Source organism: Lactuca saligna, chromosome 9, assembly GCF_052625555.1.
Source record: "Lactuca saligna cultivar CGN05327 chromosome 9, ASM5262555v1, whole genome shotgun sequence".
NCBI lineage: Eukaryota > Viridiplantae > Streptophyta > Magnoliopsida > Asterales > Asteraceae > Lactuca > Lactuca saligna.
The window spans coordinates 50,763,266-50,790,220 of record NC_136425.1 but is presented as its reverse complement, the minus strand read 5'-3'; the positions used below and the strand labels follow the sequence as shown (position 1 = coordinate 50,790,220).

General features: G+C 33.3%; 3 protein-coding genes across 10 annotated transcripts; 1 reads left to right on the top strand and 2 right to left on the bottom strand.

Moving 5' to 3' along the window:
* Positions 1 to 5,083: 5,083 nt before the first annotated feature.
* On the top strand, positions 5,084 to 7,910 carry LOC145017741 (uncharacterized). The gene is made up of 9 exons (XM_078975712.1): positions 5,084 to 5,195; positions 5,327 to 5,398; positions 5,554 to 5,625; positions 5,967 to 6,015; positions 6,089 to 6,243; positions 7,187 to 7,244; positions 7,348 to 7,419; positions 7,505 to 7,628; positions 7,710 to 7,910. Exons 4-9 carry the CDS (start codon positions 5,974 to 5,976, stop codon positions 7,733 to 7,735), a joined length of 477 nt encoding a protein of 158 aa, XP_078831838.1. The 5' UTR covers positions 5,084 to 5,195; positions 5,327 to 5,398; positions 5,554 to 5,625; positions 5,967 to 5,973; the 3' UTR covers positions 7,736 to 7,910.
* Positions 7,911 to 17,585: 9,675 nt separating this feature from the next.
* Positions 17,586 to 19,185, bottom strand: LOC145018744 (uncharacterized). The gene is made up of 4 exons (XM_078976596.1): positions 19,069 to 19,185; positions 18,864 to 18,982; positions 18,328 to 18,404; positions 17,586 to 18,251 (listed from the first exon to the last, which is right to left on the bottom strand). Exons 2-4 carry the CDS (start codon positions 18,930 to 18,932, stop codon positions 17,774 to 17,776), a joined length of 624 nt encoding a protein of 207 aa, XP_078832722.1. The 5' UTR covers positions 18,933 to 18,982; positions 19,069 to 19,185; the 3' UTR covers positions 17,586 to 17,773.
* A 2,957-nt stretch (positions 19,186 to 22,142) lies between these two features.
* On the bottom strand, positions 22,143 to 25,154 carry LOC145015219 (polyadenylate-binding protein-interacting protein 12-like). 8 transcript variants are annotated; one of them, XM_078973674.1, is made up of 10 exons: positions 25,043 to 25,154; positions 24,806 to 24,880; positions 24,161 to 24,716; positions 23,960 to 24,064; positions 23,721 to 23,838; positions 23,523 to 23,635; positions 23,344 to 23,451; positions 23,185 to 23,253; positions 22,533 to 22,594; positions 22,143 to 22,406 (listed from the first exon to the last, which is right to left on the bottom strand). In XM_078973674.1, exons 3-10 carry the CDS (start codon positions 24,593 to 24,595, stop codon positions 22,349 to 22,351), a joined length of 1,068 nt encoding a protein of 355 aa, XP_078829800.1. In that variant the 5' UTR covers positions 24,596 to 24,716; positions 24,806 to 24,880; positions 25,043 to 25,154; the 3' UTR covers positions 22,143 to 22,348. The 8 variants fall into 8 exon arrangements, with proteins under 8 accessions (XP_078829800.1, XP_078829797.1, XP_078829793.1 ...); XM_078973671.1 differs by having other exon boundaries at positions 24,161 to 24,706; XM_078973667.1 differs by having other exon boundaries at positions 24,161 to 24,682.
* Between the last annotated feature and the right edge of the window lie 1,801 nt (positions 25,155 to 26,955).

Below are 26,955 nucleotides of genomic sequence, written 5' to 3'. Positions count from 1 at the left end.
GACCTAAAAAGAGAGTATTGGTGGTCCTGTATGAAGAGGGACGTTGCATGGTTCGTGGACAGGTGTCTAACATGTCGCAGGGTTAAGGCCGAGCATCAGAGACCTCACGGCAAGTTGCAGCTGTTGGAGATTCCCGAGTGGAAGTGGGAACAGATCGCCATGGATTTTATCACCAAATTGCCAATGACTGCAAGGGGCGTCGGTTACGGGAGTACTCTGGTAGTATTTCCCCATACTTTTATACTGAGAGAGCTTTGGAGTCAGCGTTTCTTTTATGAAGTGATCGACCAAGCTTCATATGTCAGCGTTTTCTTTCACGGAGTAATTAAGGGAACTTCGTAGACTGGCTAATAAAGTGTGTCGGTAATAGACCACTGCTAGGTATGTCTGGTGTTATATTGCTGGATAGGATGTGTCTGGGGGTGAAATGCCTCATGTATTCAGGCTACTTCTAGGCAAAGTTCGATGTTAGGATAGGTAGAGTCTGGGGGTATAATACATCATGATAGTCGGACCACGCCTAGGCATCGTTATCTAGATAACTACCCCTGACTTAATTGTCTTGTGGTTCTTTCTTTTACAAATGAAGGTTCGTGGTGAAAATTATTCCATTCCCCTCATTTGATGTCTTTATTGATCCTCGTTTGCTGCCAGGGAATTTCCGAAGCAACTTCATCAGTTTGTTGTTTATATCGATTCCTTAGGCTAGATCTCGTAAGATCATAGTATAGGGTCAATATGTGGGGATCGACGAGATAGGATATATTGTTTTAGAAATATGATTTATATGTGTTAATAATATTAATGTTTTTGCAGGATCGAGATATACATTATTATCACGTGGTTTGAACTAAGAGCTTTCGTACTCTGTGTTCCTTAGGTGATTGAGTTCACCAGGGATATTTAAACTAAGTGTTCACTAGATGTTTTGAACTATGTGTTTGCCAGGGATATTTTAACTAAGTGTTCGTTAGGTGTTCTTGAACTAGGTGTTCATTAATTATTTTGAACTGCGTGTTCACCAGAGGTAATCTAAGAACCTTGGCAACACTAGACTTTGTGCTAGTTCCTTAAGGTAATCCTTAGGAATGAATGAGAGAAGGGAAATCAGTTCTTAGGATAAATTTTTAAGAAATAAATGGAGATAATGGGGGTGGGTAATTGGATTAATTATTTGATAAATTAAATATAATAATTATATTATTGTTGGTTGAAAACCCTATATGCTCACCAGGCTCCCAAGCCTGACCCTCTCAGTTTTCTTTGTATTACAAGTTATGGCACGAGAGCATAAGTTGGATGACATAACGAGAGATTTTGGATTATAGGTCAGTAGTTATAAATAACTATTGTAAGGTCTATTTTGTTTTGTTTATACTTTTGGTTTGTATTGAACATGACATCCCGAGATTTTGTTATATAATGAAAATACATTTCTTTAAAGGAATGATTTGATAAATTCGTATCATATTTTTGTTTTGGGAACAAATTCCGCAATTGTTTTCTTTAAAAGATTACCCTGGTTTTAAAAACAAAGCATAAACAAATCGTTCTTTTCTGGCCGTGAAATTGGGGATGTCACACTAGATGTATTTTTGATTTTTTTTCAAAGCTTAAATAAACTATATATATTATTTTGAAACACAAACATTGTTCTTTGTTACCATCACGCATATAATCTGACAAGTTTCTCGAAGTTGTCTGTGTTTTCATGTGTATTGAATATCAACGACTCTACATAATTGTCCTCAAAATAATCGTGAACTATACATTGGTGTCCTTCGCGATTTATGTTTAACATTGCACGTCTTGTTAGTAAAAGAGTTGGATCTAGTTGTAGTAGCACGTTCATGCAATACTCGTACATTATAGTGACGAACATGTCATCATCATTGTTAGACGAGTAGAACAGATCCATTTTTTTGGAGAAGTATTGAAATTTTATAAAATATTGAGAAAAAAATTGGCGTGAATAAGTTTGAAGTAGAAGGTATGTATTTATATGTAATAAAAATTAAGTAAATTTTTTAAATGACTCTTAATACAGTCAAACTGGCCAAATCAATGTTCAATACGCGTTGCAAGTCGTTCCCATTACCACGAGAGATCACATAATGCTATTGGGGTAGTATTCAAGTTGTGGTAATGGCGTTAAGCCATGTTTTCCTCGTCAGCCATAATGCCCGATAACAGGCACGTACCCTATAGTCTTATAAAATGCTAAGAAAAACATGCTAATGATGTGCGGCACACTAAATGATGTGATAGTATGCTAAAGATACTACCACTCCTTCTAATCTTATAAGTTATAAAAAATAAATTGTGACATCCTCAAAATCACGGTCAGAAAAGACCGGTTTGTTTATGCTTTATTTAAAAATCAGAGTAACATTTTTAAATAAAAGTTTTGCGGAATTTGTCCCAAAACAGAATATGATAAAGATTTATCAAAAGCATTTCCATAGAAATGTATTTCATTAAAAGACTCGGGATGTCATGTTCGTACAGATCAAAAGCATAAACAGTACAATACAAGCCTTACTACATTATTTCATATCTACATGCCTATATCCGTAATCCCTTGTCCAAACATCATATCTATGCTCAAGCTCCACTACCTGTAATACATAAAACTGAGTGGGTCAGGCTTGGGAGCCTGGTGAGCACATATGGTTTTCAACCCACAATAAATAAGTTTATTAACTTTATTAAATTAAACAATCCCGATTACCCGTTCCCGTTATCCTCACATTACGTCCCTAAGCATCTATCATAGGGGACCCATCCTAAGGATTACCATCAGCATGGACACTACTGCTAAGGGGATTCCTCAGCAACAAATGTCCTTAAGGCAACCATGTGGGGGATGGAGTACATCTGGTGAGCACACAGTTCAAATAAACACACAGTTCGAATAAACACCTACATGTTGCGAGCCTGCTAGTGTTCCACTGGACTATCTAGAATAGTCCGTGGTCGTCATCTATACTCCGCTAGATGACTAGATCATTAGTAACATCTATAACGAGGCCTTTCATTATTTTATTTTGTCACACAACAACTATTACATCTACCCATGTTTTACCCAACACATTTTGTAGATATAAAATACATTTACAGTTTAAATCATTGAAAACATGTATAAAACATTCATCCAGCATAGATAGCAAGTATTCAGATAATATGCACACATAGCAGGTATAAAATACTTCATATCTATGTGTAAGCTGAAAGTAACTATGCACTCACCTGAAAGGTGGTGACTCAGCACTCAGACAGCGCTTCGATACTCTCACAACGATTTTTCTTCGATAAAACCTAGTATCGATACCACTAGGGTTTAGTCTAATGATAACCGCGACAAATTAATTGTATGACTATTATTATTATTATATAAGCGTTAATAACACTCAATATAACTCATAATAATAGCCCAAATAATTATTTTAAGGACCTAATAACATTCCTATATAAAAACATAAGCTAAACTAAAGATAAGATAGGTACAACTCACTTACAACGGGTTTTTCTTGAAAACCGGGCTTCGCTGGAGCAGCGTTCCTGAGTCGAAAGAACCTTTTTCTTGGGACTCCGGGAGCCTCGGGGCTTCCTTCGGGTGCTAGGGGGTTTACCTAGGCTTTTAAGGGGGTTAGGGGGCTTAGAGAGAGAGTTTAGAGAGAGAAAGAAGAGGGTTGAGGGGTGAGGAAATGAGGGAACCCGACACCTCTATTTATAGGGGAGAAATCTGATGGACTTGCCGAGTAGGGGGGAACTACTCGTCGAGTTGGTCCATGTGGTGGCCTTCTGATGGTGTCACGTGTCCAATTCTGGTGGTGCCACGTCACCCCCTATCGCGTATCAGCCTTCAAACTTAGAAAAATCATAACTTTCGCATACGAGCTCCGTTTTTGACGTTCTTTATATCCACGCGTAGGTAAAATCAAGATATACAACTTTCGTTTAGACTCCGTCAGCTAATTCTCGACCGATCTCAAATTTAACAGTAGGAGGCGTTTAGACTGTTAAATGACCGCGAATAATTCATAACTCCTTCACACGGACTCCGTTTTCGTCTGTCTTTTTACCGTTGAGTTCCTATTAATGAGATCTTCAACTCTCATTTAGGTCGCGTAAGCCAAAAACCGCTCGAACTAAAATTCGAGTTTCGGGTCGTGCACTGCTAAGCCGAATCTTAGAAAAATCATAACTTCTTCATACCAAGTCAGATTTGGGCGTTCTTTTTATCGATGTTCTTAGTTTAACATATTCTACGAATTTTGTTTAGATTGCTAAGGCTAAAAAGTCTTCTATCGTAAATTCACTATTTACGTCTCCCGGTGTCGTGCCGGTTTTGCCGTAAAACTTCGGCGGACCATAACTTCTTCGTTATAGCTCGGATTTCGGCATTCTTTATATGTACGGAAACCTTGAGACATATTCTACAACTTTATGTAGAGATATCGGGATTATCTCACACTTTAATTTTGACGTTCATTTTTATTCTTTATTAATTATACATTTATAATTTAATAATAAACACATAAACACACATAATTCACATAATACTCAATATTTCATCTTTATTACTTCAAAAAGAGTTACAAGAGTTGAATTAAACTATTATATTGACAAAAATGCTTAACCTGAAACCCAAACGTTACATAAATCCCAATCAACATCAATATCATTAAACACATCATATTCATATGTTCTTAGAGGGTTTCTTACTTATTGATATAAGAGGTCAAAAGGGTTATCTAAACCACCATGTCATTGGTCATAATTGTTATTGATTTGTATAAAAGGTCTAAGAGGTTATCTAAACCACCATGTCACTGACCATAATTGTCACATAACTTGAATCTTTTCTAATAAAAAATACATGTATTTTGAAATATTGTTACATAATAGGTCATATCTTACCTTTACCACGAAGCATTAAAAAGTTTACGCTGAAAAAGTGGTTAAACTATAAGGGGTCATTTTGTTTTTTCACCTAACTACAAGCCAAAAAATTAAAGTTTAACGATGAAAAAAAATTTAAATTGATTTTCATTTAATTCATCTCGAGCCTCACCAATCGACTCAACGCTTCTCTGCTCTGCTCTACTCTCCTCTGTTTCTCATACAGAGACCGCCGGAGGCTGAACAAACGGCGACTGCCGGAATTAGCGAACGGAGCTTCTTAATTCAAGGTACAAGTTTTCGCTTCAAGCTTCTTTTTGGGTCCTTGGTTTTATTTCCGCCATTCCGGTGATTAATCGTCGATTACACACGATTCCTCACCAGTTTCACTCAATTATTCATCCTCTCCTCTCTTTCTCAGGCGTACAGAGAACACCGGAGGCTGAACAAACGGCGACTGCCGGAATCAGCAAACGGATCTTCTTAATTGAAGGTACAAGTTTTCATTTCAGTCTACTTCTACACCTTTGTTCTTTGATCTTTTGGGTTCTTGATTTTTTTCCCGCCATTCCGGTGATAAAATCGTCGATTACACACGATTCCTCACCAGTTTCATTCAATTGAGTTATCCTCTCCTCTCTTTCTCAGGCGTACAGAGACCGCCGGAGGCTGAACAAACGGCGACTGCCGGAATCAGCAAACGGAGATTCTTAATTCAAGGTACCAATCCGGATTATAGCATATTCGAATTCGTTCTCATCGCGTCTTTCGGTCTAAATTATTAACTTATCACATTTGCTGTTCTTGTTATATCAAATGAGTAGTTTTCGTCGATTACTCGATAACTCAACAACTGAAATTGGTTTTTGAATAGTTTGAATTGCTTCTCGATTGCCTTTCGGAGTCAATTTCAGGTCATATCTGTTTTCATACCATACCCAATAAAAAGTTAAAAACCCAATTTCATAGTTTAATCGAAACACAAGATTTATAAAGTTTCGAACATCATTTTTTCTCATTGACAACTGTTTACCAATATTTTTTTTTGTTTTTCGATGTAGGAAGATTATGGCTATTCCGGAAGAAGCTATTGCTGCAGCATACGATTTTGTAAAAACATTTAGTTTTTTTTTTTAGTTTATATAAAATTTTTGTAATGAAATATGAAAATATCGTATTATAGATTAATCAAGGAATCCAAGACATGGATGCACAGCAAGCACTGTTTGAAGTTGATTTAACTCATATTTTTGCAAGATTCCACGCCTTAGAAAATAATGATCCCCTCAGAAACCACTTAAGAATTGTGGCTCGTGTAATTGTCGTGATATACATGAAGTAAGTTTTTTTTTTTTCACGAAATTTAAGAATTATAATTAACTTTTTTTTATAAATAAATTTATAACATTGTTTATTTTTTTTATAGCTATATGTTAATGGCTGATTCTTATCTATCCTAATAAATGAAAATAACTTTGCCATATGTCCTTCTTTCATAAAATTAACCACATGTCATTTTATCATAATTTGAGATATATTTATTTTCCGTTTGTCATTACTTTAATTTTCATTTCCAATATATCATTAAGAGTAAATTACACGAATGGTCCCTATGGTTTGGGGTAATTTGCGTGTTTGGTCCCTAACTTATTTTTTTAACTCGGAAGGTCCCTATGATTTGTTTTTGTTACGCATTTGGTACCTACTGTTTATTTTAGTTATGTGTTTGGTCCCTGTCTTATCTAAAAAGATTATTATTTAAAGAGGAAAAAATGATGGGGTAGGTGAGGTAAGGTGAGGGGGTGGGATTAGGAGTGTCTTTATTTAGATAAATTACAAAAATCAAGGGCATAATAGTCTTTTTATGTAAGATAGGGACCAACCGCATAACAAAAACAAACAGTAGGGACCTTCCGAGTTAAAAAAATAAGTTAGGGACCAAACGTGCAAATTACCCTAAACCATAGGGACCATGTAATTTACTCTATCATTAATTTAGTTTCCATAAATCAAACCTACCAACTATTAATTTCAAATTTTAAATTTCAAATTCAATTTCAAATAAATTTACAGTTTACACCTTTATGTTTAACATTTTTTATAATTAACCATTTAGTACACACTAAACACATAATTTTAATTAATTTACTTTTTGCATGTTTTTTTTTTCTGATAATTTTCACTTATTTCATATTCAAATTCAAATAAATTTTCTATTTAATCGTTTGTACTTAACATTGTGTTTTAATCAACCCGTATAATATACGGGTCTCACAACTAGTATTCGTATAAGAATTCAGCTGCATCGCTTGGTGTTTATCCGAAGGCAAATGGACGTGGTATTTTATCATTATTATTATTTTTTGTTTAAATGTGGTATATAGTATGTTATTTGTCCTTTGTTTTTATTTAAACTTATTAAATATTAATAAAAAATTTCAGATGAATCTATCAAATTTATTGGTAGAACAAATTGCTGACGTAGCCAATGGGACTACATGGGGTGATGTGGATGTAAGCGTTTAATTTTTTGATCCTATATGATTATTTAAAGAAAATAAGTATTGAATTTTTTTTTTTTTTTTTTTTTTTTGGGTAGGGAAATCATGCCGAGTCGGTAGAAACTGTAAATAACATTAGTAATATGATGAATGTCCTTGCTCAAGGACTTGGTTTGAATGGTAATGCAGAGCTTCATGTCCCTAATAATTTTGTTGAACACGGTTAGTTTTGAAAAAAACATCATTATTTATAGTTTTATCATTTATGAAAATGCTTTAATAATTTGTTAATCAATTTTGCAGTGATGAATGAATTGTTCCCTCCATAACAGTGAAAGACAAAGAATGCAGTGGATTTTTGTTGTACATAAGTATCACGGGGTTTAATCGAAATCAGGAAATACATTAGTGATTTTATTGAATTTTTGCAAACAATGATTGGGTTAGTGATTTTATTGAATTTTTGCAAATAATGATTGGGTTAAAAATATAAGACTCGTCTTGTGCGGAATTAAAAATGTAAGTAAGTTTCTCTTCTAGATTCAAAATATAAATATGTTGTTGCTTTTATTTGAAAATAAAAGTAATTTTGTGTTTTCGTTTAAAAAGATGAACTTGTTGATATTTTGCTTTAAAAGTAAAAAATTTGTTGGTGATGATGAAAAATAAAATATATTATTGTTTTGAATGAAAACTTAAAAGTTCGTTGCTATTTTAGATTAAACATTGAAGTGTGTTTGTTTTGGGTTGACAATTGTCCTCCATTAATTTTATTTTGGATGGTCAATTTTGGTTAACAATTGTCATTCACTTAATTATGAAAAATATTACCATAAATAAATGTAAAATGTATTAATTATAGAGATTATTAATGAATTTTACATTTAATTATGACAATATTTCTTATAATTAATGTATTTAACATTTAATTATGGTAATAATTGTGATTAATTAATAGTTGTTATATATACCGTTAGGGCACGTATTAGAAAATCTCATAAATTGATATTACTTTGAATTTTAAATTTGATGATATTTGTTTAGATTTTCAATTTAATCTTATTTTTTGAGCCGTTTGAATAAATTATATAGAAATCCTTATTTTAATCATCCAAATTTTTGAGATGTTTACCAAAATTTACAATCATGTAGAAATCCTTATTTAAATTATTGAAGTAAATACGAGGGAACTTCAAAGAAGAAAACATATCTTAACAGATTAGTATCTATACTGCGTGGTATTTCCAAGAACTTGTTGAGCTATAAGCCATCAGTTCTGGATCAAGCATTTTCTTCATACATCCTTTGCATTATCGGGTGTTGCTCCGGCTAAAGAAGAAGATGATGAGTTAAAATAGGTAAAAAAATGCTATTGGAAAGACAAAAAACCACAAAATATATATATGTTACATGTGAATCGCTATGAGAAGATAGAGGATACTTTCACCTTCATTAAAACAAAATAAGCACCATACGAAATAAAAAATCACAGTTAGTAACAGTGAGATCAGATTGAAATATTGAAAAAAAAAAAAAAAAAACAGAAATTGAACATAGTATCAAGGTTGTTAGGATCGGGATCCTACGTATGACCATTTTTGGGTTTGCAAAATCAGGATCGGGATCATAAGATCCCAAAAAAAATATAATTTTAAATGAAAAATATCTCCAACATCAAGTTTTCCATTTTAAAACTATAAAAAGTTCAAAACATTAGTCACAACACAAGTACCATTTAATCTAGTCTAAGATAACAAAAAGTACTACATTCAAATCATCATCCTCTTCTAAATTCAAAATATTAGTCACAACACAAATACCATTTAATCTAATCTAACATAACAAATTGTGCATCCACATCATCTTCTTCTTCTAAATCCAAAATATATTCTCCTAAATCTCTTCGATCACCCGCACATGCAGTTAAATGTAAACATGACATATTAAACTAAAAGCAAAAACTATCATTTTTAGTTTTAAAATAATAGAATAAAAGAATAACTCACGCAATTGATCTCTTATAGCCTTTTCAAGAAAATCATCATCATCATTTACATCATGATTAGAAGATGGTTCTTCAGTAATCCACTTATCGCCACAACTAACATCATCAAGGTTTAATGTTTCAAGTCCATCATGCCCTTTTCCTTTATTTTCATCTCCTCCATTCAACTTCAAGTTGTACATAACATACACAAGATAATTCATCTTTTGTAGTTGTAGTCAGTTTTTTCTCTTAGAATGTACCTATATACTACATAAAGAAAACCCAAAATATTAGATAATGACATAATAAAAGTAACATTAAAACATAATGTCCTTACTTGTTACTTATAAGTTACCATCTCAAAGGCACTCCAATTCCTCTCACAACCGGATAAAGAACATGTCAAACTCAAAATTCTCATTGCAAAATTTTTCAACTCGGGCGTGTCATCTCCATAAGAATCCTACCAATCAACCGGTGATTTTTCTTTCCTTGTTAGCTTAGCTACATTAAGACCAAAGAGACCTCTTGCATTCGTGAATTGATCAACTGACAATCAATCGTCTTCGTTATGTTCTCATCAGCACCACCTATTCTTTTTAGGCACATGTACAATCCACTTTTGATCCTACCATTATTCTCAAAATCATCGCTATATTGCATCTGTGGGTTCAAGTAATAACCTGCCACATGTTGTGCCCTATTCATCTGATTATACCATCTATCATCAAAGATATCATAAATAGGTCCATACCTAAAAATATATGTAAAATATATGAGTTATTGGTTTAAAATTAATTCCAAAAAATATAAACAAATAAGCAAAAAAAATTACGTGTTTGGATATCTTTGAAATTTGCTTTAATTTCCTTCTTTGGATTTACCATGGCTTGTTTCATAGTTGGTTTAGAATCTGAATCAACCAATCGAAGAACCTTCATTAAGGGTTTCGCGGCCCTAAGGCATGTGATAACTGATGACCAAAATCCTACAGTGTCCATAACTATATCCTCAACATCTTTTCTGGTGTCAGTCCTTGCATAGTTAGTAGACAACCATTTTTCAGATGCAAAAAATGAGATTAATGGACTTTTCAGCTCAAACAAGCGACCAATTGTAAGATAAAATGTGGCAAATCTAGTTGCTCCAGGCCTAAGGAGCTCTTTCCCTTTTGTAAACTCTTTCAACAAGCAAATTAGTCTTGATCTATAATACATTAAACTTGTTATAACTTATAACTTATAACTTATAATTAATCAAATAACTTATATAAAAAATAAATAAGTTAAGAACCAATTGTCACCTATTATACATGAAACTTGTTATCTTTCTTCCCTTTGTAATTATCAACTTATGTTCTTCAATCTTTTTCTCAAAATCCTCCAACATTAGATCTATACAATGAGCTGCACATGGTGTTCAAAATAGCTTCTTTCTCTTTTGCATCAACATCTCCCCAGGAGCCTTATAGTTAGCAGCATTATACGTGACCACTTGAACCACATTTTCTTCACCTATTTTTTCAACAAAGTCATCTAACATTGCAAATACTTTCCTTCGTCTTCATAATGTCAGATGTGTCGACTTATGCTAAAATACAGTTCCTCTAGGACTATTTACAAGAAAATTACATATTGACCGGTTTTTCCAATCACTCCATCCATCACTCATAAGTGTGCAACACTTGCAATCTTAACACTTTACTAAAGCTTTTTCATTTTGAGATAACTATGAAAATGCTAAGAATGTATAGTAAGAGACCGTGTTTGGTTTGCGAATTGGGACATAATTGAAATTCATTTTTTGACATTTGATTGTCATTCGTATGGTGTATGACAGGAATTCATTATCATTGGTTATTTTTTTTTTATAAAAGTACCAAAATATCCAAATCATATTATTAAAATAAACAAGAATGAGAATTTCACTTTTGTATATTTTTAATAAAGTTACGAGTATCTTTAAACCGGGAAAGAATCTAAACCCTCTAACCACCAACCCCAATCATCACAAGCATCGTTAGAAAGTTGAAATTTTTTATAACGTCCTAACTATTCACAACATCATTAATCGACCGAGACCATGACCAAATCCACCTGTCTCAAACCAAACTTTCCTTGTTCAGCTCAAGACAAAACAACCTCAAGAACCTATTATTGAGAGACAAATAGCCTAATCAAATATCATTCCATTAATTTGTAGTTATACCATCTCTCACCTTTCTTTTAAGGCAATAATGGAGAATAACACCTCTTTCATGCATTGTGTTTATAGAATCGACAATTTGGAACCACATGACGTCACCACACCTGAGGGAAGAAGACTGAACTTCCACCCTCATTATCACCATGGATCTCTAAATGAATTTCACCCACAACGAACCTTACTTCAAACATGGCTTCCATATCTATTTTTGCATAACAACAAAGTTAAAAGCCTCAAGACTACCAAGACCCAAACACCCTTTTTCTTTCGAGGCCATAACTGAATTCCAAGCGATACATGGGATTTTCACGCCACTAGTATCACTTCCCCAAAAGAAATTAGGAATAAGAAATCCCAACTTCTTCTTGATTTGCACTTCATTAGAAATAACAAAAAATTATAAATCCTAAACTAACCCAACATTGAAGACACAAACACTGATTTACCACCTATTGAAAGTACATTCCATTTCCACCTAGATAATATTTTCTTGAATTTTTCAATAACTAGATCCTACCCTGAATTCTCGACATATTAGTACAAACCATAAGACCCAAATAGGGAAAAAGGAAGTTGCTTCGGTTTACAACCCGTAAAACTAGCTAAGGTAGGAACATCTTCAAAATTAACCCCTATACCATACAAGCTCGACTTATATGTGTTTAATTTGAGCTCAAACAGAGTATAAAAACATTGTAACAATTGCATCATCCCCTAATATTGTTATCAGACCACCCCCCTAAAAAAAGCAAATTATCGACGTACAATAATGTAATGTCCCAAATTTTCAACTAGATTTATATTTTTTTGAAGTGCGATTTAAACAACTAAAAATCATCTTTTAAAAGAGACATAAATATTCATTTGATTCAAACATCATAAAACAAAACATAAAGTTCAGTGGAAGTCTCAAAAAGAAACATATATGCTAGTATAGTCATGTCGTGCCCTCCTCCATGTCACCATAATAGAAAACATTTAAAATAACGAGTTAGTGAGTTCCACAATACACAACATATTCAATTACAAATAACAAGGCATATAATTCATACGCTTACGAATTCTATAGTCCAATTATATTCTTACATCAACATACGAATGCTATAGTCCAATTATATTCTTACATCAACATACAAATGATATAGTCCAACTATAGTCTTACATCGACATACGAATGCTATAGTCCAACTATATTCTAATCATTTACACAAACATCCTACCACGCGAAGGACATACATTGTTACACATAGTATAGTGATAAAACTTACATGAAGCTAAAAATCCAAGTCTCTCATGCAAGAATCCTCAAGAGAAATCAACTAGCATAACCCACGTAAATTCACCATTATACGTTTCTAAATGACCATAACTAAACATACGTCAAACCTTAGTCCAAAACTCAATCTCCACAAAGTTTGACCAAAAGTCAAATTGGTCAACAATCAATGGTCAACGCGTTGCAACTAGCTCCCAGTCGCGTCGCGACAACTACAATCCAAAATAGTTGTGAATCTTGCTTCGTTTCGTGTCGTAACCAAGGTTTGTTCACGTCGCGCTTCATGTACAAAACGAAGCACTTATATTAAGTGCTTAATTTGTTAAGTCATAGGCTATAACTTTCCAGACACCATCTTGGGAGGTTTCTAAAGGATAAAAACCTAAACTTCAACAGCTTGCAAACCCCTAGCATCTCCATTACTAATCCTACATCCAAAACAAAGCCAAAGAGGTTAAGAATGTCTTGCACGGATCAAAGAGAGCTTATGTATGTACTCTTTTCATCTGAGCTTGTCTAAAATAGTCCACTAATCAACTTACAAGCCCTTTGTTTCCCAAAGCTAAAGGGACCAAACATAACCAAAGATGCTTAAAACACTAGATCTATAAGCTTAGAGTCATAGATTACAAGAAGGTTGACATTATTTGGATCTAGCTTCCTTTACACCAAACACATAAGCTTCTTCTTCAAGTTACACACTAAAGGCACCAAAAAAAAAAAATGAACTGACGGGAGGAGACTAGGGTTTTTGGAGGATGGAGGTTGATAAAAAAGAAAACCCTAAGAGTTAGGCCTTTAAATAAGGTTCAAAACCCGAGAACTAGGGTTTTTTACTGTGACACTACTTGTCGTGTTGCCACACACTACGGATAATAATACATCGTCGCGTCGTGAAGTCATTTCCCTCCCGAAACCCTATTTCAAATTCCTATAAACTTAATAAACAAACATACCCAGAAAACACATGTTACAAATAAGTGAGACACCTATAAAGAACCAACCATATCACGAAGGAAAAATACAACTAACACTATCATCACCGAAATAAAAAGAAAAGAAGATACAGGATCTCTTTGACACAACCTTCTTTTAGGGGGAAACTCCATCGAATGTCTACCACCAACCAAGACCGAGGCCTTGGTCGAATAAAGATAGTCATAAATCCAACCCATCCATTTGGGGACGAACCCCATGAATTGCAACACCTATTTCAAGGAAATCCCAAGAAACCGAATGATATGCATTTTCAAAGTCGTTCTTGAAAATCATCAGCCGTTTTCATCACTGCTTATAGCAGGCCAATATCTTATTAACCATTAGTTGGACATCTAAAATTAGCGATCGCTAACAAAGGTAGTTTTTTCATAACTTGCAATAGACTTAATAACTCATGATAAGAGAATAGCTAACACCGTAGCTATAGTTTCGCATCTCCCCCAATGAGGCTAATAGGAGAGAAATCCCGACACAACAACAAGACTATCAACATTCAAGATTAACATAATGAAAGAATAATTATGACTGGAAGGAATCTTACTCGTCACAAAAATTCACAAACAAAATCCATAATATCCGATTTAAAAAACTCATAATATTTTTTTATATAAAAAGCGAACAAAAACCCATCCGAGATTAGCTTGTCGATGTCTTTGGTTGGTTGAATGATCTTTGGATTTAATTGTCGCGTAAATTGTTATGGAGTCTTCATGGGCGTGGTGTTGTGGGTCTTGTGGAGGTTTCAAAATAAGGTTACTTTTGGTGATAAACATTCGTTTACCGGAAGTGTTATTCGATATTATAGTTGATTTTTTTCTTTCTTTTACATGTTATGTGAATGAGAACAATAAGACCGGGGCTATTTGGAGTGAATGCTCCAAAACTCTTTTTTTTTTTTTTTTTTTGCTATTTCCTTCTAACTTTTTGTTTTTGCTATTTTCTTACAAAGTTTTTCTAAGAAAAAAACAGACGATTAAAATTTATTTCCATTCGTCCTGACATTGTAAATGAATTAGTTATTTTTTTTTTGTCATCAATAACTCCTTGTCTCTCTCAAGTTTCTTTTTCAAGATGATGAAAGTATTTAAAAGACGGGTTACCCATATTAGAATCGAATATGCATCTTTTTTCAACTTTAATTTCATTCTTTTTTTTTTTTTAGAAAAAACAAATATCATTAAAAGGGGCACTCTCATAGCAAGAAGCTACAATGAGACCAAGTACAAACATGAAAAGGAAATAGGAACAGCAGAGCAAACATGAAAATTAAGATGAAAGATGAGTGAAAGGTGAAACGCTCCATTCAACCCAATTACCACAACTAGTGCTACCTTGATGCTTGCACCATATGTGCGAGAGCAAAATTATATTATCAGCGATTTTTGTAGGAATTGCACCAATATGTTCGAAAATCTTGTCATTCCTGGATAGCCAAATGTTCCAAACAAGGCAATAGAACACTGTGGTTAAGATCTCCTTTTTTCTATGACAGTTTCCCAAAGTAGCCGCGAAATCAATGAATTCTCTAATATTTGAGAACATAATGTCTTCCAATCCACACCATTTGAATATCCAATGTTACACCACTCTAGAATAGCCACAAGTAATGTCTTCCAATCCACTCTGGAGGTAATTATCCCCCTTACAGCCAAGGTTTCAGCCACTGATATTCTACCTAACACCGACCTCCACATGAAACATCGCACCTTCAGAGGAATTATCTTTGACCACCAAATTGCCGCCCCTTTAAAGGATTCAGTTTAGACTTCAATAATTTCATCATTGAATTCACGGTATATTTACCACTAGGATTAAGAGAAAAACTGAACCCAAATTTGGATTTTTGCTCGGTATTTAGGTTACCAATATCCATATATAGCTGTAGCAGTTCGTTTAATTCTTCTGAACCTGGTGGTTCAAATCTCCACATCCATGAAAAGTCATTGCTAGAAATTCTATCTCCCAATAAACAGTTTTTAACTGTTTCAATTGAATATAAGTGTGGGAATTTGAGGTGAAATGGAATGTTACTGCACCAAGAATCTTTCCAGAATAAGATGTTGACATCTGAACATGGGATAAGGGAAAAAATATCCTTGCAATTAATATGGAGACTATCAAGAGCTCTAACAGCCTTGGAAATATTACACCAAACTCCATTTGATGTTTTTCTCGCGATGTACGATGACAGTTTGTTGTACAAATTGTGGATGCTCACGATAACACCTTTCCATAAACTTCCTTTGTCATTCATAATTCTCCACCACCATTTGATTAATAGGGCAATGTTTATAACACCTTTCCATAAACTTCCTTTGTAATTCATAATTCTCCACCACCATTTGATTAATAAGACAATGTTTTGAGCGAATAACGAACCAACACCTAAACCCCCTTTCGATTTTGGCGCAATAACTTTAGACCACTCAACCCAGTGAATTTTTTTTTAAGCTCACTGCTTCCCCATAAGAATCTCCTTCTAATCTTATCAAGTTGCTCAATAATTCCCAATGGAGCTTTAAAGAGGGACATGTAATATGTAGGGAGGCTATCCAGAATAGATTTAATGAGGGTGAGGCGGCCACCAAACGACAACCAAGTGCAAAAATCCAATGCCATCACCACCGAGCAGATTCAAAAATCCAATACCCAGAAAATTTATTAAATATTTATCAACATGAATCAAATTAAGGGAAGTTTATGGAAAGGTGTTATCATGAATTTCAAACCTCCATTAATAAATTTTCTGGGTATTATCTATGATACCTTCTACGTACAATAATTTATTTCCATTTTTTGAAGTCAACAAATAGATGGTTGACTTCTATACCATGTATAAGGCCGGACGGAGTAGGGAGCCGGGAAGCAGCGGGAAGGCTTCTCGCATGGTGAAACACCGCACCGGGGGTGCGGGAAAGAAGCAACGGGAAGAGGGTGGGGGAGAGAGAATCTCTCTCTCTCTCTCTTCTAACGATTGGTTGTGCATTTTTTTCTTTTTTTATTCCAAACGGGGGAAGTGGGTTTTTATTGGACCAAAAAGTGAGGGAAGGATTTCCCACCCATCCCTTGGGTTTTTAGTGAGAGAAAGAAAAATGAGGGAAATAACATATTGATAGGCATAAAAGCCTCCACAATGATAAAGGTCCTTAAAGTCTCTACCACAATAAAAAGCCTTATGAGTGAGGCCAACATCATGGGATGAATTTAGGATTCATCGTCTTTGAAACGAGATTTTTTTTTCTTTTTTCTTTTTCCTATTTTAGATTGTTGCAACCCCTTTACCCTTTTTGTGGACGTTTCTACATGATCTAGACGACATTATTTTCAACCCCAAAATTTGGAAGAAAACACATTTTAAATTCGAGTTTTTGTGTAAAAAACAATAAAACTTATACCCATTTCGGCCAATTTCACAGTGAAAATGGCATTTTTGCATCACCATTGCTAAACATAATTCCACAAGATGCAACACACAAGTCAAAAAAACAATTTCTCAGTGAAGTCCCCAATTACACAATAGCCCTCTGTGAAACATATAGTTATTTTAAGAAATTTCAAACATATGGCTATTTTCTTATGAACCTTACGCCAATATGGGTATATTTGTCTTTTTCTCTTAATTTAAACTCTCCAACTTCCATTTAACTACTTTAAGATTATGTAACTATCAAAAACATTCTACATAAACCAAATACCTCCAAGATATGAAAGATTGTTGAAGCATGAATAGATTATCCTTGATAAAAATACATTTCTTAGAACTTGGTGAACTCAGTTCTCTCAACACCTTATTGGGAAGCTACGATACAAAACCCACAAAGCAGACCACTTTTCCAGACAACAAACACGAAAAGATACTGGATTTGGTTTTTCCTATCTATATATAATTTAAGGATACATTCATGAATCCCTATTACCTTCAGATCCATCTTGCTTGCTTCCTTGTCCATTTATCAAATCACCACCACCACCACCACCACCATGGTTCATAACTTGATGCATCCCAAACAAACCACCACCACCACCAGGCCTCAGACCCATCTGTGCCTGAAGCTGCTGCTGCTGCTGCTGTTGCTGAAACTGTAACAATTGTTGTTGTTGCTCTGGGGTCCGAAGTGAATTCAACTGAAATGGCAGTTTCTGACCACCACCACCACCACCGCCACCGCCAATAGGAAGCTGAGGAGGAGCTACGGGTTGAGGTTGCTGCATGAAATTATTAGGCTGCTGAGGCATGAAACCTGGTGGCAAGCTTGGATTCCCCTGAGAATGATTTGGTATTTGTGGTGGTGGTGTTGGTGTTGGTGTTGGTGGAGGTGGGTGAGTATCAGCAATGGCAGCTAAGTACATTAAGTTCTTTTGGAGTACTGCTTGGTACCTAAATTAGTTAAATTTCTCAAAAAGGATACATTTTTACATGATCAATATATGAACAAATGATGTGATCAACTTACTGAGCACACTCCTGGAACTTTCCAAGGTTTTGATTTTCCATTATAGCCATGATCAGGTTCTTGTTGTCTTCAAGGCACTGCAATCGGATCAACACAATCAATTGATGTATGTTCTACTACTTATTCCATTCTTTCCCCAATTCCTTCCTATCAAACACTATGTAGCGATTAACATGGTATTTCATGATTGCAGGTATAAAGGTATTAGGGCAAAGAAGTGCTTGACGGGTTTGTAGTTGTTACGAAAGACGTTCTTTTGTTAACAATCGTCAAACAGAATACACCAAATCTACTTGATGAAATAGTTAATGGCGATGATCTAATAAATACAAGAAGACACGCATAACACAACATATACACTCTAAATCGACGCATTGGTGTAAATTTACGATCAAATGAAGTGCAAAAAGACTTATGTAAGATCTGAAAGTTTGGGTACAAACTGGGAAAAGTATTCATCGATTAATGGGGCAAACTAAAGGTCAACACTATTTGAAAGATTATAATAGAGAAAATCAATCGGAACACTAAGAAACCTTTTGAATCTGCTCGGTGGTGATGGCATTGGGGGAGAGCTTCGACGCCGGAGGCGGCTGCTGCTGCATTTTGTAGCGGGAGATTTATTTTAATCTGTAGAGGAGCTGAACCCTAAACCCTGCGAGAAACCAAAAGGCAAAAACAATGAAATTGAAAGGCAAAAAAAGGGAGACGAATGAATTTGAGGGGCAGAAGGAGACAAACCGAGAATTTGTTTGTCTGCATATGCCGCCGACTACGACTCAAAACTCAAAACTCAAAACCGTTTGCGTGTCGTAAACGGTGTTTTGCAGAACCGAGAAAAATGGATTGTGATGCTCCAAATGTGTTCGAATTTATATATCATCCATAAAATTGGGTCATGTTTAGGTTTCTTTTGATTTATTGGGTTTTTGAAAAATAACTCAAAAAAAAAATTTGATAATATAAAAAAATCTTTTAAAAATAATTTTTTTTATCAGCAAAGTAGATTTTAATATGTTATTATTTATGATTTTTCAAAATTTCTTAACCCGGAGGGAGTGGTATCACATAAACCGCACTCCCTCCTTTGTCACATAAGAATCACATCATTTTTACCACACTACCACACCAGGAAGTGGAAACCATGGTAAAAAAAAAAGATAGGTTAAAGAAAAGAGAAGAGAGAGAAAGACACACAAATAAAGAGAAGAAAAAGGCTGCGGCCATTTCTAGCCCAGTGCGACCAAGACCACACCATGGAGGCGGTGTTTATGGTTGACATGGCACACCTGCGGTTTGGAACCGCACTCCACAACCATCAGCCTTATAACTTTTTGTGTTTTTGTGTTCTAAAATACAAATTTCCTTTAAAACATATATAAACTTAATTTATTAACTTTTTCTACCATAAAAATTAATCTAATACGTTTTAAAAAAACTTTTTTCTTATCGTCGTAAGTTAATAAATTCTTTTGCATATAAAAGTCATTATAAAGATCGAAATGAAACATCCTCTTGAAAAATGAAACTTAAATGTTTTTATTCTTTTAATCAAATTAATGTTTTCATTCATTTTGTCTACCATATTTTTTTTAAGTTAAAAATAAAATCTCAAACATCTTCTTCAAAAATAAAATTGTAATACTTTTATTCTTTTAATCAAATTCATGTTTTATGTATATTTGTCTATCACCATCGTTTTCTTTTTCTTTTCCTTTTTTCTTTTCTTTTTTTCCTTTTTTATAACTTTATATTTTATTTAGATTTTAAAGTTTATTATAAGTTTAGTCCGAATACTAAATTTTATTAGGAATTCATTCCAAATGTAATTTAATTTATTTTTAAAAATGTTTGTATTAAATTGTAAATAAACTTGTTTTATTTTTAAAAAGTAAACGACTTATGTTTTCTATATATTATAAAGATACCAATCTTTTCAATTTTATAGTTTTAGCCTATATTTTAAAATTTGTTACGAATTTGATCCAAACATTATATTTTATGGCAATTGATCCAAACACTAAATTTTGTTACGAATTCATTCTAAATTTAATTTAATTTTAAATTTTAATTTTTTTTTTTATTAAATTATCAATAAACATATTTTATATTATTTTTAAAATAATATACTCTTTATATTACAATAACATGTGGAACAAAACACATATTTTTTCAATTTTATAGTTTTTGCATAGGTTATTATTATTATTTTTATTATTTTTTTATTTTATGAATTTGGTCGAAACATTATATTTTATTAAGAATTTATCCAAATTTAGTTTAAATTACAAATTTATTTTTGTACATAAATTTTAAGCCTTTTTAAAGAATTTTTTACTACTTTTTTTGAAATTTTTTCTTAATTTTTGTAAAATTCTTTAATAACATCTTTACAACTTTTTATAGAGAAATTTACAACTTGTTATACTTATTTACTAAGAACAAAGCTTGATATATTTTTTTAATACATCAATTTAAAATTCGATTACAACTTTTTAACCTTTTTACGATGTTACTCTCTCATACTTGGATCATACAATTTTTACATATCATACGTTTAGCTAAAATGTATAAAAATAATTATATGAAAATTGTATGAAAGTATAAATAAAAACTTTTACTTAAAAAGTATAAATAAGTTTTAATTTTTTAAAAATATTTAAAAACTATTTTTGTTTAAAAACGGTTGTATTAAAATTGTATTAGAGTATAAAAAATTAAAACGTTATAATCCAAGCTTAAAACATCGCATTAAAAAAATATAAAACAAGTTTATAACTTTTTTTTAAGTAAGTAACAAATAGTAAACCAAATTATAAAACGTTACAAAATATGTTTTTAAAGTTGTAATAAAAATTAAGAAAAAAATCTTAAAAACGTTGTAAAAACTTCTTAAAAAAGCCGTAAGAAAATATTTTTGTATTGGACTAGATTAAAAAGAAAGGTTAATGATTTTTAAGGGTAACCAACTTGTACAATTTTAATCATGAAATTTTTTGTATGCATGCTATCTTTCAACTTGTTCAAATTGTGAAAATAAAATACTTATATGACCGGCAAAATGGCTATACACGGTCATATTGATATTTTTTTGAACAAGTTAAAATGGTAGAACGCATATAAAATTTTTACTAATTACATATATGAATTATAAAAATTTATTACCCTTACAAGTCATTATCATTTTACATTATCATTTTACATGTTTGAACTTTTGTGTCCTTAGTATTTGTAGCTTTCAAATGAATGGATTCAGCTAATTGAGTTTATAAAGATAAATTAAAGTGCAGAATTTGGTATAAACAATTGTTACGTAACGGGTAATTGAATAACAAAGAACTAATGTTATTTTAAATGGAAGTTTCCAGAACCTAGAAAAGGGATAATAAACTGTTTGAAACAACAAATGACTTACTAGTTTTTTTTTTTTTTTTGGTCACAACTACAACTACTTAAAACGAGTGTTTGACAATTACCAAATAGCTTTTTAAAACTTTTTATTGCCCAAGTTTCATTGGAAATGTCATATTATCTGATTATCTTCAAACTTTTTAAAATTTTGAGATAAGATTACCATAATACCCCTTCATTTTAACTGTTAAGCCTCACATTTTCTTTCCCTTCCCCTTTTTTGTCATTGTGATTGGTTGATGTTTAAGCTTTTAGTCTAAAAATGTTTTTTTTTTTTTTTAATTCACTGTGCACGTTTTTAGTCGTCCTTTCCTTTCGTCAGTAAGTGTCTCAACAATGACCTTTACCATATGGGATCCTCAACAAACAATGCACTAAAATATCATTAAATCTTGTGAAAAGAGTAACTTAAAATAACAACATGCGATTAACTAAAAGGTTAACAGAGTCTCGTGAAGCATAATAATATACTTGGACCCGATGCATCAGACAGGAACTAGAAACATAAAATGGCATGAAGGCGTTTCAACAGTTTCTCTGTATCTATGCATTTGTATAAGTAGAGAAGTAGAGAATAAAGATAATAAATAGATCCTTCTAAAAACCTAAATCAGTGCATAGTTGATCGTGGTGCACGTGGGCGAACTGGTGTCTTTGAAGGGCTCACCCTGCATTTTATAAATTAAAAAAAAAAAAAAAAAAAAAAAAAAAAAATCAACCCAAATTAGAAACAATTAATTAATTATGGTTTCTCAAATGAAAGAAAATGGAAAGTTACTAAACAACTACACCACCTTATTGGCAAGGATCCCAACACCGCACCACTGCAGTTCAGAGCCGCAATTGCACTTTCAGCCTGTAAAAAAATAGCAACATATCTTTATTTCTTCATGTAATTAGAGAATTGTATTTTTGAAAATCCATCCAATTATAGCAGTGTCAGTATCAATGTCAGTGTCAATGTGTCAATGTCAATGTCGTCCAAATACAAAGCAATTCCAAGGATTATGTTCTATTAAGAGAAAACATGAAAGTATAATGCTATAGTTGGGTAGATTTTTCAAAGTGCAATGTAGTAGACTTGTGGCAGGAGAAAGAAGTAAAAAAGTACAAGCACGACAGACTACGCCTGTCAACATGTACTTTTTGATAGGACTGATGTCAATAGGACAAAAATTACAATTTTTTGTCTCAATCAAAAAGGTGAGACCAGGACTCGCTCTCGATTTCTTGTATGTGGAAAAGACGCAGATGCCCTCCTCATCCAGCTAGAAAGCTTGTCCAATCCGAATATACAGATATACACATAATCCGACTCTCAAACTAGGTTAACTACTACAAAAGTACAAAGTAATACCTTTATAAACATTTATACATTTGCACATCCCATGAATATATCACATTTTGAGCAATAAAAAACGGCTTAAAAAGGTCAAGAAAACTTACCATCACAAACTCAACGAATGCAATACGAGTGGAATGATTATAGTCCCCAAGCAACCTCAAGCGGTAAACCTAAAAACAATAAATTCCACAATTCTTACAAATTCAAGAAACATCAGTTTTATATATTTATTTATTTTTTAAAATAAAAAAGCCACAAACCTCGCCACATAGTGTTTCAAAAAAGAGTTTGACATCTGCTTGAGTAACCTTCTTATCAATGTTCGTACAGTATATGGTTCTTGCACACATTTCCCTCTCATCTTCAGACTACAACAACACACAAACTAAGTACAAGCATTGAAGCATATGGTACACATTTTATAGCTTCAAAAAGTCACCTGGGGTAAAAAAGTTGGATTTACTGGTGCAATCGCTGTTTTTGAAGGCAAAACCCTAACAGGATAGTACCCAAGCATAGTTCCACCAAGAGACAATGCATTCCTTGCACCTTCTGCAATTTAAAGAATATTAAACATTACACAACACAAAACATCAAAAATCAAAACTTTTTACTCTAATAGTAAAGGTTAAGATACCTTCATCAGTAAATTCTATGAAGGCAAAATGAAGAACAGAATTTGGATCACCACATACACGACAATCCACAACCTGTCCACAGTTAACAAAGAGAGCTGCAAGCTGTTCTTCGGTCACCTGAATTCGTATAATAGTTTAAAGAAGCATATTAATGTTAAGTAATCAGTGAAAACAGCAAAATCCCAGAAAAATAAATGAGATTCTACAGTGATTGTACAATTGTACAGGATTTTTTTACCTGTTGATCGATGTCAGAAACATAAACTGTTCTCTTGATCACATCATCTCTTTGTGCCATACTAGTACGGCTGTTGATTCTTCTCTTACCACTGAAATTACCCTTCTGATTACAACAATCAGAAACCCCCAAAAATCAGCAAAAGAAAATAGGAAATTAAGGAATTAAGATGACAAAAAGGGGGAATCGAAATCGTGTTACCCTTCTAGTGGTGGTGGGAGTGCCATTAGCGAAAGCAGCGGTGTTACTGTGGACTAAGAAATTGTTCACAGCGGCATAACCAAATTGGGCAGGAGATGATGGCAGGAGTTGAAGTCTTTGATGGGGGACAAATTCTTCAGCCATAGGGTTAAGTTTTGACAGCATTTCTTCCAAATCGCTCATTTCTTTCTTAAACCCATCTCCACCATCATCATCGCCGACATAACCATTGCCGTTGGTGGTCGACGGCGGCTGTAGTGGCGTCACCTTCTGTAGCTGCTGCTGTTGCTGGTGGTGATGGTGGTGGTAATCGTTTGATCGGTAAGACATGTTGGAAACAGGGTTACGGTTGTTGTTGGTATAGGATGATTTTGTTGACTGATCGACATCTGAGGCTACAACGTTGATGCTATGAGCATTTTCAACAACAGCCATTTGATGTCTGATGGAATCAACGATTAAATCTTTTTTGAAACTGGGGTTTCGGTTTGATCTGGGTTGTGACCGATTCCGATATCCCTTCTGGTAAAAACAACAACAGTGTCGCTGTTCAATTCTAAATACTACCAATCAGAATCTGGAAATTTAATAAACAAAAAGAAGAAAAAAGGACTGAAATTTTCCATTTTGGAGAAAGAAACGTACCTGGAATTGAGCTTAAAGATTGCACATTAACCAAGAATCAAACCAAACCCATCTCTCTATTTCTCTCTCTGAAATCTTCAGACCATAAAATAAAAGGATCAAAATCAAAAACCCACAGATAACAGAGGCGAAAGTGGTGAAATTTTAAGAAATTACCCAACTAATTATATAATCTTTTGCAGTAGTAAAATAAAGATGGATGAATATTTATAGAAGTATTGGGAGAGAGAGTGTTACAGAAAGAGAGAGAGATTGATTTGTCCGTCAATGTTGAGAAATGAAGCCATCAGAACAAGCATTCAATGTAGCACAACAACAACCTTTTTCCTTTTCCTTTTTCTTAATTTTATTTTCTTTTTCGGGTATTTAATATTTCTATTTCTTGGTGCATAATATGACAAAATTTGTGGGGTGTCTACCCTTTTGGTCCCATCTTAATCATGGAAAACTTATTTAAAACATCCTTAACAATTTTTCTTAGTGTAAAAGTAAAACTTTATAGTTAAATATGAATAAATAAATGTTATTTTAAAAATTATTAAGTTAATTTATTAATTATAAAATAATAATTTTATATTAAGATAAACAAATAATGTTAAATTATGATAATCCTAAACCATATCGGGATATCATCGTAGTAAAAGATTAGAAAGTTATTATTAGTTATACTTGAAATGAATTCGAAAAATAAAGCTCAAATTAATATAGTTTAAGAGAAATATTTATTTTAGACAAAACTTCAAAAATGGTCATTGTGGTTTTTGAAAATATCAACTTTAGTCCCCAAGTTCAAAAAACCTCACAGATAGTCCATGTGGTTTCAAAACATTTAACATTTGGTCATTCTGGCTCACTCTGTTAGCTTTTAGCCGTTAAGTGAAGAGTATTTCTGTTTTTTCACTATCATAGGGAACTATTTATGAAGTTTTGCCTTATTTTAATAAAAACAATAATTATTTAATATTAAAGGTCTTTCTCTCTCTCTTTATATATATATATATATATATATATATATATATATATATATATATATATATATATATATATATATATATATATATATGAAAAACACCCCTTTTAGACTACCCCACCCTATTCTTCATATTCTTCACCAACAGCCTCCCTTCCCTTATGTCTATGTATATCATAGAACCTAGAAAAATTGTTTGATTTCAACATATTAATAATCAAGAACATCTTGTCTTTAATATTTCAACATATTAATAATAGAAAATTTGCATTTTGACCATTGGGTTTGAAAATATTGTAAGAATGGCCCATAGCGACATTTTGGTAATTCTGTCCAGGAGATAGTGCGCTGAGCGTACGTTGTGTACGCTAGGCGTACTGGGGCGGACCCTAGTACGTTGAGCATATACCGTGTACGCAGGGCGTACATGGTGGAACTTAAAACCCTAACTTTTAGGCTTTTGCCCATATTTAAGCATCATTATCTCTCATTTCACATGCCTTTACCAACCTCTGTCTAAGAAAAATGACTCCCAAGCTAACCCTAAGTGACAAAAGTACATCTTGAGCTTATTTTTGTGTTTTTGTGGCTTTCTTGATGAAGAAGAAGGTTGTGGGGAGAGCTTGGAGCTTGGAAGCAACTTGGATATGAGATTATCAATATCCAAGAGGTAAAAAGTTCATAACTTGATCACTTTATCTTGTAGATCTAGCCATTTCTTCATTTAGGGTACTTTTGCTCCCATACATGGTGACTCTTGAGTATGGCATGTTCTTAGCCAAATAAGTCGTTCTTCTAGACCTTATGAAGGGTTTTGAGTCATAAAAATGTGGTCTTGATGCTTAGTTTTTCTCCATGTGTGCTCTAGAAGGTCTTAATGCATTAAGATGTTAGAATTTTGTGTATTGAGCACTTAATGGACTTGTAAGGTCATAAAGTTAGAAACTTTATGACTCTTACTGGTATTTTAGCCTTGGATCTGAAGTTTAGACGTAAGAGCATAATTCATTAAGCTCTTATTGAGAAAAGAATTTCCTGGGCGTACGTAGTGCATACCCCAACATACGTTGTACGCAGTCAAACTCCCGACTCCGGTCAAGGCAGGAGTACACCCAATGTAGGAGTTGAGAACACCCCGCATACTCAGCTGAGTAGACCAAGTGGACTTTTTGACCTTTTG